General features: G+C 44.4%; 2 protein-coding genes across 2 annotated transcripts; one reads left to right on the top strand and one right to left on the bottom strand.

The window, feature by feature from the left end:
- The first annotated feature begins 217 nt into the window (after nucleotides 1-217).
- Nucleotides 218-7,415, top strand: PAGR1 (PAXIP1 associated glutamate rich protein 1). The gene is made up of 4 exons (XM_060780254.2): nucleotides 218-498; nucleotides 5,314-5,716; nucleotides 5,827-5,909; nucleotides 6,941-7,415. Exons 2-4 carry the CDS (start codon nucleotides 5,316-5,318, stop codon nucleotides 7,123-7,125), a joined length of 669 nt encoding a protein of 222 aa, XP_060636237.1. The 5' UTR covers nucleotides 218-498; nucleotides 5,314-5,315; the 3' UTR covers nucleotides 7,126-7,415.
- A 2,770-nt stretch (nucleotides 7,416-10,185) lies between these two features.
- Nucleotides 10,186-16,711, bottom strand: ASPHD1 (aspartate beta-hydroxylase domain containing 1). Its single transcript, XM_060780252.2, has 3 exons — nucleotides 14,763-16,711; nucleotides 12,505-12,618; nucleotides 10,186-11,562 (listed from the first exon to the last, which is right to left on the bottom strand). Exons 1-3 carry the CDS (start codon nucleotides 15,517-15,519, stop codon nucleotides 11,453-11,455), a joined length of 981 nt encoding a protein of 326 aa, XP_060636235.2. The 5' UTR covers nucleotides 15,520-16,711; the 3' UTR covers nucleotides 10,186-11,452.

Genomic DNA, 16,711 nt, shown 5'->3' with positions numbered 1-16,711 from the left:
GCCAATGGGAGGAAGGCACGGGAAACAGCCGTTAGCCAACACGCCTGCGCAGTGTGAAGACAGAGCACGGAGGGAAGTACCGCGCACGCGCACTACTTCCGAAGGCTCTTCCGAGGCACTGTATACGAAATGTTGTGGAGGAGTGGTTCACAAGACGGATAGCGCATGCGCAGAAGGAAAGAAGCGAGTCGTGCGTGTTTCAAATCTAGCGCATGCGCCATCGCGAAGGAGGGTCGGCTCTTGAGTTCGATTGGGTTCTCTCGTCGAGAAGGAGCCATCGATTGTTTCGGGGCTCGGCTTTTGTGGGCTGGATGGTTGGTTGTTTGGAAGCAAGGGATCTGTGATGCCCAAGTAGACTCTGATCATGTGCAGAGTGCTTCTAAAGAAACCCTAAAAGGACAGAAGGGATGCAGCCGTGTTAAGCAATTAAGCCTTCCCAGGGGTTGATTTCAGACAGGAAAGTAACTTCCACAACACAGTGAAGTGGCTCACTCCCAGGTAAGTGTGGCTGCCAGTAGAGATGTCCTGATGGTTTCCATTGAAGCAGGTGTGTTTCAGTTACCTGGATTGTGCTCAGAATTAAGCTTTCATAGAATCCTAGAGTTGGAAGGGACCTCATGGGCCATCCAGTCCAACTCCCTGCCAAAAAGCAGGAATATTGCATTCAAATCACCCCTGACAGATGGCCATCCAGCCTCTGTTTAAAAGCCTCCAAAGAAGGAGCCTCCACCACACTCCGGGGCAGAGAGTTCCACTGCTGAACAGCTCTCACAGTCAGGAAGTTCTTCCTCATGTTCAGATGGAATCTCCTTTCTTGTAGTTTGAAGCCATTGTTGCACTGTGCCGTAGTCTCCAGAAAACAAGCTTACTCCCTCCTCTCTATGACTTCCTCTCACATATTTATACATGGCTATCATGTCTCCTCTCAGCCTTCTCTTTTTCAGGCTAAACATGCCCAGCTTCTTAAGCCGCTCCTCATAGGGCTTGTTCTCCAGACCCTTGATCATTTTAGTCGCCCTCCTCTGGACACATTCCAGCTTGTCAATATCTCTCTTGAATTGTGGTGCCCAGAATTGGACACAATATTCCAGGTGTGGTCTAACCAAAGCAGAATAGAGGGGTAGCATTACTTCCTTAGATCTAGACACTATGCTCCTATTGATGCAGGCCAAAATCCCATTGGCTTTTTTTGCTGCCACATCACATTGCTGGCTCATGTTTAACTTGTTGTCCACGAGGACTCCAAGATCTTTTTCACACGTACTGCTCTTGAGCCAGGCATTGTCCCCCATTCTGTATCTTTGCATTTCGTTTTTTCTGCCAAAGTGGAGTATCTTGCATTTGTCCCTGTTGAACTTCGTTTTGTTAGTTTTGGCCAATCATCTCTCTAATCTGTCAAGATCGTTTTGAATCCTGCTCCTGTCCTCTGGAGTATTGGCTATCCCTCCCAATTTGGTGTCATCTGCAAACTTGATGATCATGCCTTCTAACCCTTCATTTAAGTCATTAATAGAGACGTTGAACGGGACCGGGCCCAGGATGGAACCCTGCGGCATTCCACTCTTCACTTCCTTCCAATTACATTGGAAATTACATTTCCAATTACTTTCTTTGGAATTACACTTTTGGGATGAAGAATCAATATTGTGTTTTTAAAAGGGAAGCCATGAGTATCTGCCTCTCAAGATAGTTCTGGTACTGCCAAAACCCTTTTAAACTGGGTTGTTGTAGGTTTTTTCGGGCTATATGGCCATGTTCTAGAGGCATTCTCTCCTGACGTTTCGCCTGCATCTATGGCAAGCATCCTCAGAGGTAGTGAGGTCTGTTGGAACTAGGAAAAAGGGTTTATATATCTGTGGAATGACCAGGGTGAGACAAAGGACTCTTGTCTGCTGGAGCTAGGTATGAATGTTTCAACTGACTACCTTGATTAGCATTTGTTTGCCTGGCAGTGCCTGGAGCAATCGTTTGTTGAGAGGTGATTAGATGTCCTTGTTTGTTTTAAATTCTTTTAAATTCTTGGTTTGTGTACATTTCGCTCCCAGTATCCACAGATGTAGTTATCCACATCTTGAACATTTTTTTAAACCTCAAAAAAGGAAAACCTTCAAGTTGCCAATAAATTTATGGCAGCCCTTTGACTACGTCTACACAGCCATATAATCCAGCTTCTGAATCCTGATAATAATAATAATCTTTATTTATACCCTGCCGCCACCTCCCCAATGGGGACTCGGGGCGGCTTACATGAGGCCAAGCCCAAACAACAAATGACAGCAAAATAAAACCAAAATGAAATAAATAAACAACACCATAATTACATAAAACATAATAATGCATAACAATATAAAATTACAGTAAATATAATCACAGTGACAATGGGCAGGCTACATGTAATGATTAAAAGAAGAGCTAATTAAAAACTGATTAAAAACTCAGGTGAGATAAAGGAGAAACAGGTTATTTGCGGAGGGGGGCTCATTAAAATAAGGGGAGGGGCGATGTAAACTCCAGTGACAAAACTTTGAGGCTAAGCAATAGTGAGAGGTTGTATTGCTTCGAGCTGGATTATGTGGCAGTGTAGACTCCTGTGATCCTCTTCAAATCAGGATATGTGTTGTCGAAGGTTTTCATGGCCGGAATCACTGGGTTGTTGTGAGTTTTCCAGGCTGTATGGCCATGTTCCAGAAGCATTCTCTCCTGACGTTTCACCCACATCTATGGGAGGCATCCTCAGAGGTGGTGCACTGGATTAAACCCTTGGGCTGGCAGGACTGAAGACCGTAATGTTGGGAGGTTCCAATTTGGGGAGAGCGAGGATGAGCTCCCTCTGTCAGCTCCAGCTCCCTATGCGGGGGCATTAGAGAAGCTTCTCCCAAGGATGGTAAAACATCAAAACATCTGGGTGTCCCCAGGGCAATATCCTTGCAGACGACCAATTCTCTCACCCCAGAAGCGACTTACTGTTTCTCAAGTCACTCCTGACACAGAAAAAAAATCCTCAGAGGTTATGAGGAATATTAGAAACTAAGCAAGGGAGGTTTAAATATCTGTGGAAGGTCCAGAGTGGGAGAAAAAACATTTGTCTGTTGGAGGCAAATGTGACTGTTGCACTTAATCACCTTGATTAGCATTACTTTGCTTTGCAACAGACAAGAATTCTTTCTCCCACCCTGGACATTATTCCACAGATATATAAACCTCCATTGCTTAGTTTCCAATATACCTCACAACCTCTGAGGATGCCTGCCATAGATGTGGGCAAAACATCAGAAGAGAATGCTTCTGGAACATAGCCATACAGGCCGGAAAACTCACAACAACCTATAAGTCAGGATGAACTGGATTCAGAAACTGGATTATATGGCAGTGTACATCCAGCCTGTGGCGCTCTTAAGATTTTCTCAGGCAAGGGATACTCAGAGGTGGCTTTGGCTGTTCCTTCCTCTGGATATATAGTATTCAGCAGCCCCTCAATAGAGAAGACTAATACAAACAGTCTCAATAGTATCTGTGGAATCATGGAAATCTTAAGAACCTCTGGCAGTTTTGTGGAACTAAATAATACAGTCAGACTTCCACATGTACTGGGGTGAGGGGCAAGGGACACTCGCAAAACTGAAAAACTGTGAATAATAAAATTGCTGTTTTTAAACCCAACGAATCTCTTGGTCCTCCAACAAGGTCAAATTTAAGACAGATTATACTGCAGGACCTACAGATTCCTAGAATGTCAGTTCTCTAAATCAGAGCTTCTTAAACTTTTTCCATGCACTATCCCTTTTCACCTGATCCCCCCCCCCCCCCCCCGATAAGTATATAAAATAGCATTTACTGGTATTTATTTGTCGTGTCAGGGCAACCAGTCAATTATATTACATTTCTAACAGAACAAAACAAACAAACAGACAAAATACAAAGTTTGTGAGTTTGGTAGTTGATTAAATGTCCTTTGACCAGTATCTGGCCACTTGGAGTGCTTCTGGTGTTGCTGCAAGAAGGTCCTCCCTTGTGCATGTGGCAGGGCTCAGGTTGCATTGCAGCAGGTGGTCAGTGGTTTGCTCTTCTCCACACTCGCATGTCAAGGATTCCACTTTGTAGCCCCATTTCTGAAGGTTGGCTCTGCATCTCGTGGTGCCAGAGCGCAGTCTGTTCAGCGCCTTCCAAGTCGCCCAGTCTTCTGTGTGCCCAGGGGGGAGTCTCTCATTTGGTATCAGCCATTGGTTGAGGTTCTGGGTATGAGCCTGCCACTTTTGGACTCTCGCTTGCTGAGGTGTTCCAGCGAGTGTCTCTGTAGATCTTAGAAAACTATTTCTAGATTTAAGTCGTTGACGTGCTGGCTGATACCCAAACAGGGGATGAGCTGGAGATGTCTCTGCCTTGGTCCTTTAACTATTGGCTGCTACTTCCCGGCGGATGTCAGATGGTGCTAAGCAGTATTTACTGGTGATAAATCAGCATTTGCAAGTCTTGCTGAACAGTCTGATTTTTCTTTCTGTGGTGTACAGCTGAAGCATTTTCTGCAGACACCACTGTAAACATCGCATGTTGCTACGAACAGATTTGTGTAAATAGGTGGCATTCAGAAACCTTTTATGGTTGCCAAATTTTTGTGACCCCAGTATTGAGCCAAGGGGAACTCTTTCGAGGTTGGAACTCCAAAATAGTTTAAGAAGCTATGTTGGAGTCCCAAATAAATTTTCTGAACACCACCTAGTGGTTGTTTTGGGCATTTACATGAATCTCTTGCACAATGTTTACAGTGGACTCCACAGAAAATCCTTCAGCTGTACTTCATAAAAAGAAAGATCGGCTTTGCAAATGCTGATTTCTTACCAGAAAAGGTTTGGTTTTTATACCTATTTTATATACTCATGTACCCAGGATAACATAAAAAGTTCTCAAGTCAAAAGGGGTCCAACGAATAAATAGGGCTGACTGTACTCATGACTTCCGCATCCTGTTGTTTCCCCAGGAAGCAGAGAGTGGAATATATTCTTGAATGAAAAATGGCGGCAATTTTCTTCTTCATTTTTAGTATTGGTACCAATGTGTGTGCATGGTCAAGTCCCATTATATACAGTGGCACACTGGATATGGCTAGCTGACTGTAAATTCTTCAATTGTATTTCTTCAATTGTAAGATCATTGATTGTAGGAAGCACTCTAATTTCAATGCCAGCACCACCACCAACAAAAATAGTTTGTTGTCAAGGCCGCTGCAGTTTGAAGTTAGCTCCGAACTGCATGAAATGATCAGTGTAGACGGGGCCACAGTCAGCCTCTCTCTCTCTCTGCCTCTCTCTTTTGCAGCCATGGAGGAGCCCAGTGCTGTAGAAGAAGGGGAAGTAACCTCAGGCATGCAGTCCTTAGCAGTGGAAGATGGGCCTACGCCAGAACTGGAGGCTCCCTCTGAGGAACAAGATGAGGCACCTGGGGAAGCAGAGGAGGGAGAGCAGTCGGGGAAGGCAGACGATGACTCTGCTGAGGAGGATTGGTGCATCCCTTGCAGCGATGAGGAACTGGACTCCCCCGACAACTGGATGCCTCCCCCCTCAGAGATCCGGCGCCTCTATGAACTCATCGCTGAGCAAGGGACCCTAGAGCTCCAGGCCGAGATCCTGCCAAGACGCAACCCCACTCCAGAACCTGACAGTGAGGATGAGGATAAATCTGAAGGACAGACTGAAGACCAGGAAGAAGAAGAGGAAGAGAAGTAAGTGCATGCTGTTGGGCTGGATTTCAATCCAAACGGGGGTAGAACAGACTTGATGAAGAGCAAGCACATCATCTTACGTTGATTCTTGTTTTTTCTGTTTTCTCCAGGCCTCACGTGCCAACAGAGTTTGATTTTGATGATGAGCCTTCCTCGCCCAAGAGCTCCTTGATTGATCGCCGAAGAACCCCTGGTATGTAGCCCAGGAACATTTCCCCCCTAATCCTAGCTTACTTTGGAGGCTTATATTTTCAGCTACTGCAGTTCTGTTCCCAACAACTTTCCTATCCTTCCTAAATTTATTTATTTATGTATTTACAGCATTTATATCCCATCCTTCTCACCCCAAAGAAGACTCAGGGTGGCTCACAACAAAGGCACAATTCAATGCCATATATACGTACATAGAATAAAACACGTATATGTTAAAACCACATAATTAAAACAAATCAATCTTAGAACAGTTAATTAAAATCACACAATCCAAAGGCATATCCCAGGAGCCATTCCGGTCATCAATTGCCTTAATCATCATTGCACTGGGAGATAATTATTGCACTGGGAAATCTTTGTCCAAAGGCTTAGTCCCACGTCCATGTCTTCACTTTCTTTCTAAAGGACAGGAGGGAAGGGCTGAGCTAAAGAGTTGATCCCCATAGATGACCCTATCCCTTTGGTTCTTTCCATTGTATCAGGTTTTTGTTATCTTTGTCCTAGCTATATTTCTCTTTAAAACTAAGTTTTCAGACTAAGTTTTGGTTCAGGACTGGCAGTGTTCCTATAGAAACACGAGCATAGTATTTCTCTTTGGTTGGCTAATGCTCTAGTGAGTGCTCCTAGCCTGTTTTTCCTTACCTGAGTCAAACTCATATATCTGCACATGCAGAACTCATGACCCTTTCCAAAGTATTCTGTAGAGATGCTTGTTTATCCCCGGTTCTGTTAGGCCTTAATCCCACCGTAAGGCTCAAACCCTTGTTATGATTCATCCTGCACTAGGCCTGTCTGTTGTCCATTGCAATTCAAGGGCACAAAAATCCCATTTGAAGGCTATCTCTGTAGAATGGATTGATCTGTGAAATATAGGTTAGGATACAGTCAATGAAAAATATGCCCTGTCTGGCAATACCTAGTTCTTGATAGTTGTGCTTCATTTAAAAAAAAACTGTGTAAACTGTCTCTTCATGTTAACTTCTCAATCTTTAATTTGTGTTTCATGTTTAGGGACCTTGGCTAAGAGCCAGAAGAGGGAGGCCCGCATGGACAAAGTGCTTTCGGACATGAAACGTCACAAAGTCTTAGAGGAACAGATTATGAAGACTGGACGGGACCTCTTTGACCTGGACTCAGATGATGTGCCCACTCCGAAACGGCCACCCGGTCTTTTCCTGCGTCAACGCAAATACTGACCACTGCGAGGAAGATAGGTCTTTTGACATGGGGCAGAGGTGGAGCCCTTGGATCAGAAATAAGAAGAGGACAGTAAGTGCATGGACCCATTTGACTGGGCAGACCCTTGGACTTTGATCCAGATCCTGTACTAAATGCAGAAGATGTTTGTATTTGATTATGTGGTTGTAATAAAACTCTGTGAGTTCATTTTCCTTCTAGTAGTGTGTAGAGAAAACCTAGAAGTTACAGGGCACGCATTAGGGATTTTTGGGAGATGTAATAAATTTGTTACGTTTATTTTTGCAAATTTCTTTGACTTTTCTGGTACATCTTTGCTACTTTGGAGATGGGAAGGGAAGAATTGTGTAAAACTTGTAATTCTGTACTTTGGAAATGCAGAGAAGCACTTTTACAGATGTTATGGTGATCACCTGCCCACCCTCCCCCTTGAGCCCCAAAAGGGAACAGTGATTCAGCCCAATGCTATAGAATCATAGAGTTGGAAGAGACTTCATGGATCATCCAGTCAGACCCCTTTCTGCCAAGAAACAGGAAAATTTCATTCAGACCACCCCAACAGATAGCCATCCAGCCTCTGCTTAAAAGTCTCCAAAGAAGGAGCCTCCACCACACTCCAGTGCAGAGAGTTCCACTGCTGAACAGCTGTCACAGTTAGGAAATTCTTCCTTATGTTCAGGTGGAATCGACTTTCCTGTAGTTTGAAGCCATTGTTCTGTGTGGTGAACAGAGGTTTATAGTCATCCCTTTGAAGAAGAAGAACAGCATATTCATGCTCATAAATCTTAGTGGGGTATCAGTCAAAATTTGTTAACCCTGGATCAAGTAAGTGGGAGAAATGGGGCTATACTAGTGTGCATGCATGTACATACGTGTGTTTTAATTGCAAACTGTTCCTTCCACCTCCTGTGCCAGGTGAGGAAGAACACACAGTGATACGTCTGCCCCTGGGAACTGTGTGTGCTTGGAAGCAAACCAGCCTCTGTTTGGTGTTCCTGGTGGGCAGAAACAAAGCTCATTCATGCACAGGAGGAGAAAGAAATAAGCTTAATATGCCAGATTTTTGACAGATGGGAGTTGGAAAAAATGTGTTTTTAAAAATCTGTGTGCCTTTTTGTTTATAATATTTAATACATTTTGGAATGATTTTTGTAAATGATCCTTTGAAGGTTGGAAAGGTGCTCCCTCTATATCAGTGTTTCTCAGCCTTTGGGTCCCCAGGTGTTTTGGCCTTCATCTCCCAGAAATCCTAAAGCTGGCAAACTGGCTGGGATATTTGGAAGTTGTAGGCCAAAACACCTGGGGATTGATGGGTTGAGAACCACTGATCTATATTAAATACATCATTAGAGGCTGATGCAAGAGTGTAAGAAGTGTTTGTAAGTTGCACTCTAGTGACTGTGTTTTTGGCTGTCATGGCATATTTGCAGTTGGCCAGTAAGATATCGGATGCAGAGAAACATTTGGATAAAAGTTAAAGGATGCAGGCGGAACATATGGATGTAAAGTCTAGCCAGCTGTACTTGTCTACTTTTATATAGCAGCATTTGGGTGGTGGCATAGGCTTGTGATGCTAATTGCCCTAGCTTTCTCCCTTCCAGTTCTTGCAAGATCATACAAATTATTTTAATAACCCACATGGAGATCTGCAGTGACATATTCCCTGAAGTTATTGGTCCCCTAATGCAGTTTGTGGACTTCCCTCAGATGGGGTTTTCGTCAAACCTTCTGAGTTGTGACATTTTAGTTTGATGCATTTTTCAAAAATGGAAAAAATTGACTCATTTTTCCCCTTCAAGAGTGTACTCTATTTCTTGTTATGACCAAAGGGATTTTCAACACTAGTCACTCCCAAAGTTACAGACAAGATAGGTTCTGTAGGTTTGTTCTTAAGTTGACTTTGTATGTAAGTCAGAACAGGTACATTTTAAAATGTAACTCCAGATAAATATATGTGTGTGTGTGTGTTTTGGATAGTATAGGGAATCATAGAGTTGGAAGACTCCGATCCAACCCCCACCAAGAAGCAGGAAAATCACATCCAGTGCACCCCCGACAGATGGGCATCCAGCCTCTACATAAAAGCCTCCAAAGAAGGAGCCTCCACCACACTCTGGGGCAGAGTTCCGCTGCTGAACAGCTCTCACAGTCAAGAAGTTCTTCCTAATTGTTGAAGGCTTTCATGGCTGGAATCACTAGGTTCTTGTGGGGGGTTTTCGGGCTATAGGGCCATGTTCTAGAGGCATTTCTCCTGACGTTTCGCCTGCATCTATGGCAAGCATCCTCAGAGGTAGTCACCTCACTACCTCTGAGGATGCTTGCCATAGATGCAGCGAAACTTCAGGAGAAATGCCTCTAGAACATGGCCCTATAGCCCGAAAAAACCCACAAGAACCTAGTTCTTCCTAATGGTCAGGTGGAATCTCCTTTCCTGTAGTTTGAAGTCATTGATCCGCATCCTGGTCTCCAGGGCAGCAGAAAACAAGCTTGCTCCCTCCTCCCTATGTCTTCTCCTCACATATTGATACATGGCCCTCATCATGTCTCCTCTCAGCCTTCTCTTCTGCAGGCTAAACATGCCCAGCTCTTTAAGCCACTTCTCATAGGGCTTGTTCTCCAAACCCTTGATCGTTTTAGTCACACACGGTTAACACTCCTGTGACATATTTTTGCTGTCCGTGCCCTATTAAGAAGATTTCACCTCACTTTATGTCCCTGTGATTTTTTTTTAAAAAAAATGGCGGGGGTTGGATCGGAGTCTTCCAACTCTATGATTCCCTATACTATCCGAAACACACACACACACACATATATTTATCTGGAGTTACATTTTAAAATGTACCTGTTTTGGAAACAAGGATTGGTGAGAAAGCTTCGGTGGAGATGCCTTTTTCCCCATGATAACTCTTTCAGGAGTGAATTTCCCTTCTAAGGGATAGATTTCTCTAACTTTGTGTTGTCTCATCCCCGTTCTTAACTATGAGTCATTTAAGCTAGATGTCTGTAACTTGTGGACTGCATGTAGTTCCAACAGAGAACAATAAAGAAGAAGAAGCAGAGAGCTCTAAAGTTTTTTTTATTGGAGTACAACTTTTTTGGAGTATGGCAGGGATCCTTTTAGGATTAACTCCCATCGCACAAATGTTGCAATATAGATGCAGTGTGGGAATTAATGATCACAGACAGGTGTAAATAAGAGTATTTTGCTGGTTTCTGTTCCCCACACGCTCATCCCTTTAAAAAAATAACCCCAAAGAACTCCACAGTTTCTTATTCTTTCTTTCGGACATGTTGTTATGTGCTTTCAAGTCATTGTTGACTTGAGGCAAATGTAAAATGAACCACTGACTGGTTTCTTAGCAAGATTTGTTCAGATGTTTTCATTGCCTTCTTCTGGAGTCCCCAGTGATGCAATGAGTTAAACCTTTGTACCGGCAGGACTGCTGACTGAAAGGCCGGCGGTTCAGATCTGGGGAGCTGGCTGAGCTCCTGTCTGTCAGCTCCAGCTTCTCACTTGGGGACATGAGAGAAGCCTCCCACAGGATGGTAAAACATTCAGGCGTCCCCTGGGCAATGTCCTTGCAGATGGCTAATTCTCTCACACCAGAAGCAACTTGCAGTTTCTCAAGTCACTCCTGACACGAAAAAAATTGCCTTCCACTGAGGCTAAGAGACTGTGAGACTTGCTCATGATCACTTTCTAGGTTTCCCTAGTCATGGGAATTCAAACTTTTGTCCTTTGAAGCCATAGTCCAACATTCCAACCACTGCATCATGCTCTCTTGGATTACAACCCTATAACCCAAATCCAGTTTCCCTGTGCTGTTTCTGGATGATGGATTTTGTAATCCAGCACTCTTGGAAGAAGGCTGTCTGGCTTGTTGGTCTTTGCATGTAGCCCAGCGGTACGGCCAGGAGAACATGCACTAGAACAACCCCAGAAGATCAGACCATCAGAGAACCAAACAAGTCACAAGGTACTGTCTAGATGACTGTTCATTAAATATTGGAGGATGAAGAGTCATATTTTCTGTGTTACCAAGATCTTGATTACAGACTCAATTTGAAGGGGGAAAAACACGCTCCACATCTTCTTTCATATTACCTCTCTGTGCAGATTCTTGACCAAGATACAGTAGTCTTAATTTCCAGGACTGTGGAAAAACTCCGACTCAGTTTACATGATGGTGGAAATAGGACTATCAATATCACAGCAACAACATGGGAAGCTTTGGATGATTGTGAGGAGCAGCATACATTAGTAATCATACGGTGGTGGTTTGATTTTGTGTTTTCTTGGCTACAATAACTGATCGAGGTGGGCACCTACCGACCAGGGGCAAAGATATAGTCTAGTGCCTGCCGCTCGGGCCCTGCCACATTAGGATGCCAAAGATCAACGATGAAAATCACCCGTGAACCATCAGAGGGGGAACCTGAAACAAACATGATCAAAATGACTATTTTGTTGATGTAGCTATCAAGTTATGCAAGATGCTTTATTTTGTAGCTCCTAAGTAGGTGGACCAGCTGTGTCAATACCAAACCATAGATGCCCGGATATGTTTAAGCAGTGGTTCTCAACGTTTTTTGACCAGAGACCTCTTGACAAGGGACCACTCTCCAACATTAGTACCAAAAGGGTTACGAATCAGTTTTTGGTTAACTTTAGATTCAGTTTGGTCACTTGTGGTGCTGATTCAGAAAATTGCATTGGATAGATCACATCAGCTCTAGTTTCTGATATAGAACATATGCTATCTAGTAGTCACCATCTGCTCACGCACAGAAAACCATATTTAATAAGACTCAGCACTATAAGAGGGTTTCATGCTCTCGTTGCAACGGTGTAGTAATGGTTAGGCTGTGGACCATATGTTAGTTTTTGTGTACCACTGGTGGTCCACAGACTACAGGTTGGGAACCACTGTGTTAAAGTGAATGATGAACTCACATCAGCAGTATACATAGGCCATTCTCATTCTTAAATTTAGAGAGGCTGTACCTCTTTAAGGAGAAGCCAGTAGTCAGCAGAGTAGAAGGACAGACAACCATCCTCTACAGAAGGATGCGTTAGAATATATACTATCATTTTACAGTGTGAACTGATAGAACTTGTCATCCCCTACAATATATTTTCGTAAGTATTTTTGAACCAAGCTTTCTTAGATCCTGGTGGAATGCTGTATAGTAGTGCTCCTCAAACTCTATAGCAGTACTCCTCAAACTGTGCTCCTCTGGGTGTTTTGGACTCCAGCTTCCAGAAATACCAGCCAGTATACCATCTGTTAGGAATTGTGGGAGCTGAAGTCCAAAACATCTGGAGGAGCACAGTTTGAGAAACTCTGCTCTATAGCACTGTCATTGATCTTTCTTACCATTGTGGGCTGTTGTATGCAAGAAGGAGTCATCCACTAGAAGGCAGTATCCTTCAGACCAGCACTGTGGCTCACCGCCCACCACCAGCTCACAACCAGAAGGGACCTTCAGCCCTAGAAGTGGAACAAAGAAGAGGCCATGAGAGAGAGATTCTGGTATGTTCTTCTCAGCAGAGATGCGGAAATGCTGGATCTTCAGAAACTTGGGACTTCCATAATGCCTTACTATTGACCTTAAGGAAGAGCAGGGTCTGAGAGTTGGTCCAAAACATCTGATGGACCAAAAGTTCCCCACCAGGACCTTACCACCCCAAATCTGAGATAAAATGCTGGTATAAAGAGCTCAGTTCTAACTAACCAACCTACCACTACTAATCCGTGGTATATTGTCTGTACTTTACAATACGAAATCACTCTAACAACAATTTTGTGGAAGAGATAACTCTTCCTCTTTTACTTGAGGCCAGTTCTAATTGCCAGCCCTTAGTAGGCAAAGGAAGTCCTTTGCTATAAAGGCATTAGGATTGCTGCCTTATGGTAACAAAAATGAACAGTCCAAATTAGAGTAAAGCATTATTTGTTTTTCAGGCAGTATATGTGTCATCCTGTTAAAAGCGTCATTCCCCATCTTCAGAACCAAGGGAATGCCTCTTCTAAACACCACATGCTACCTATAGTTTTTGGTCAGTGCAGTGCTTTTATTTATAAAAAGTAACATGATTACAGTTTGTTCGTTACTTCATCTACAGCAGCGTCAAGAGTCAGAACCCCTGGGGGGGTTGCAAGGGGGTGTCAGAGTGGTTGCCAAAAACCATCAGAAAACACAGTGTTTTCTGCTGGTCATAGGATTCTGTGTGGGAAGTTTGACCCAATTTTATTGTTGGTGGGATTCAGAATGCTCTTTGAATGTAGGTGAACTATAAGTTCCAGCAACTACAGCTCCCAAATGTTAAGGTCTATTTTCCCCAAACTCACCAGTGTTCACATTTTAGCATATTGAGTATTCGTGCCAAGTTTGGTCCAGATCCATCATTGTTTGAGTGCACAGTGCACTCCAAAACTCAAGGTCAATGCCCACCAAACTCAGCAAACCCTTCCAGTATTTTCTGTTGGTCATGGGAGTTCTGTTGGTGGAGTTCAGAATGCTCTTTGATTGTAGGTGAACTATAAATCCCAACAACTACAACTCCCAAATGACAAAACCAAATCCACCCTCCCAACCCCACCAGTTTTCAAATTTGGGCAAATCAGATATTTATGCCAACTTTGGTCCAGTGAATGCAAATACAGCCTGCATATCAGATGTTTACATCACAATTCATAACAGTAGCAAAATTACACTTATGAAGTAGCAATGAAAATAATTTTATGGTTGGGGGTCACCACAACATCAGGAACATATTAAGGGGTTGCCGCATTAGGAAAGTTGAGAAACACTGACCTAAAGCACCCTTTGGGTCAATCAAAGAATCCAGTTAATCTCAGGTAAAACCAATCTAAATATAACAATGAATTTTACACTTAATCATATCCTTTGTCTCAAATTGTCATAGCTTATGTGTTACTTATACAATATTTCAATCATTCTTTTGGGGTTATGGGATGGACAGAGATTTACAGTACAGTATTGCATTATCCATAAATGTTACATGCTGTATAATGTTAACATAAATGTATATATTTTTGAATTGCTGATTAATTTTCTACATGAGAAAATCTACATGGGCAAAGTGTTACCAAGTTTTTTTTTACCACGAACTACAATTTTTATTTCGGAGGGTAAATACCTTCTAGAAAGCATTTTCACCACATTTGTCCTATTGAGACTTTTTGGCTCAGACACACCTTTTCTGAAACTGGATAGAAGCCAGAAGTGACTTCTAGTCACTTCCTGTTTTGATTGAGGTCTCTCGAGGGCTTAAAAGCATGGCAAAAAATCCTCCTCCCTAGATAGCATTGAAGGACATTTGGGGTCATTTTTTAAAAAATGCAGTGAAGGAGAGAGGTTGCAGCTCCCAGGTTCTCCTGAGTGTAATGTTGCCCCTAGCTGCTCATGCCTGATCTCCACTTCGCAAATTTACAAATATGCCAGAAGTATATGTAATTTTACTCTGTATAAACAACAAAACTCCATTTCTGAAGTTCAACAGCTGGACAACACTGCTAAGGGAAGACTGGCATTGTGAGCCCCACGGAAGTCCCTGCCAAGCCAAGGCCACCATTTTCCCCACCGCCCTGCTCCTCCAGCATTTGCTCACCTAAGTGGCACCGCACCCTGGTATTGGTTGGCCCATAGGTCCCAGGTAGCACGGTTCCAGGCTGCAGGACACTGAAGCAAGCATTGCCAAAGCGGTTGGCATTTACGAAGGTGCGTAGCGCACTGAGGGCCCGGTATGTCCAGGGGCAGCTGCGACAGTTCGGCGCGATACACTCCCCTTGACGATAGAGGTAATAGCTGTGCCAACCAGGGTGGGCATTAGTGGTCCATCCCCGTGGTGTCTGTGCTCCAGATGCAAAGTCCCAAGCGATGCCCTCAAATTCCCGTAAGATGGCTGGGAAGCTGAGTTCAAGGATTTCCACGTCATGGCGCTGGGATTCGCGTGGGAAATACGGGGCAGAGGGCAAGTCGGGGAGGTAGAAGGTGCTGGGCTTCTGGATAGCTGGGCGCTCCCCCAACTGGTAATGGGCCTGGTCCCGGATCCCTTTGTGCAGCCGGTTCATCCCTGACCACGAATACCGCTTGGCATAGTCTCTCAGGCTGCGATATAGGCGCTGGTTGACCGCATCACCCCGGAGGGCACGCCGTGGGCACCGTTCCTCTGTTGGCACACCTTGCTGGTGGGATATGGGTGCTGCTTGCCCACTCCCCACCCGGTAACAGTACCAGATAAACAGGAGGGCCAAGGAGCCCAGTAAAGCAATGGCAGGCTCCGGCCGGGGACGCCATGACGAAGTGTCAGGGAGGAGTGGCGAGAGAAGGCCGTGGAGACCCCAATCAGCCATAATACAGGGCATTTTCAGGCAGACTTAGAGCTTCCTAGAACTATTTGCTGTTCTCCAGAGCTCTCCCATTCTCCTGAACTTGACCTGCTCCTCTGATGCCCTTTTATCCCCTTGTTGTATATTTGTTTCTCTTCCTCTTTTGATTCCCTACTGCACAAATGAGACATTAGCATATCCAGACTGCTTTGTTGTTGGTGGGTGGCTCATTGACTTAGTCATTTTCACCCATGCCTCCTGCTTTTCCTGCCCCTTGCACAGCTATCAAGAATTTAACTCAACTTCATTGCCGTGTCTCCTATTTGGCTAAAGCTCTTTCCTGACCCAATTTATCCCTATTCACCTGCCATTACAAATATCCCTACTCATTTCTCACCATCCCTGCATGTATTTATATAATCTGCGGTGCTGTCTTCTGATAGTGCTAATTGCTCTGTTCTGTTGACATTTCCCCGACCCCAGTTGGCAGGGATAACAATTTATATTTTCACCCAAACAGACTTGCATGTCCTCCACCCCACCACGATCCACCTAACCTGTCCGTTTATCCGCTTTCCCAGCCATCCATCTTCAGGATCCTTGTCTTCTATCCTGCATCCCTCTTCTCTCCCGATGGTCCCTCTATCTGATCCTGGTCCCTGTCCAGCTGCTCTATTGCTGTTTGCCTAATTCCTTTTTATGCACGTACGCTGCCGGAGACAACCCAAAAAAGATTAGGGTGCCCTCGATCCCTCCCCCCCTCATCCCACTGCACACACTTCCATCCACCACTGGATTTACCCCTCCCTTTTGACGTCTACCTCCTTCTTCCTATCAGCAGTAGGAGTGGCTTCGCTGCGTAAATAACCCCACCAAACACACACAAGCATGCCCGAGATGGTTGCTGCATCACAACTGTGGGCAACAAAACCCTCCATCCCAGCACTGAGTGCATTATATCAGTGGGTGAAGGGAAAAACCAATTGGCTCATTAAGGATCCCGTCATTCTATTAGTCATTCATTTCAATCTGGGTGCATGAGTTGCAGGATTTATCCAGCCGTCGGCATCTAGAGCACTAAGGGGGCAGGGACACTGTCAGCTGGACATCTCCCTCCAGAAAGGCTCTCCTTCCCCTCCATGCCACAAAGATGCTCTACTGCTGTATCGGCTCAGCCATCACTAGCCTAGCAGGCAATCCCTTGCCCCTTAGCAACCGTTTCCCATAG

Source organism: Anolis sagrei, chromosome 6 (assembly GCF_037176765.1).
Source record: "Anolis sagrei isolate rAnoSag1 chromosome 6, rAnoSag1.mat, whole genome shotgun sequence".
Taxonomy (NCBI): domain Eukaryota; kingdom Metazoa; phylum Chordata; class Lepidosauria; order Squamata; family Dactyloidae; genus Anolis; species Anolis sagrei.
This window is presented reverse-complemented; position numbering and strand designations above follow the sequence as displayed.

Coding starts and splice junctions, on each gene's coding strand:
- PAGR1 (XM_060780254.2), top strand. CDS start 5,316: ATGGAGGAGCCCAGTGCTGTAGAAGAAGGGGAAGTAACCTCAGGCATG. Junction 5,717..5,826: donor GAAGAAGAAGAGGAAGAGAA/GTAAGTGCATGC, acceptor TGTTTTCTCCAG/GCCTCACGTGCCAACAGAGT. Junction 5,910..6,940: donor TGATCGCCGAAGAACCCCTG/GTATGTAGCCCA, acceptor TTTCATGTTTAG/GGACCTTGGCTAAGAGCCAG.
- ASPHD1 (XM_060780252.2), bottom strand. CDS start 15,519: ATGCCCTGTATTATGGCTGATTGGGGTCTCCACGGCCTTCTCTCGCCA. Junction 12,619..14,762: donor CAGGGTGCGGTGCCACTTAG/GTGAGCAAATGC, acceptor TTCCACTTCTAG/GGCTGAAGGTCCCTTCTGGT. Junction 11,563..12,504: donor GCATACAACAGCCCACAATG/GTAAGAAAGATC, acceptor TGTTTGTTTCAG/GTTCCCCCTCTGATGGTTCA.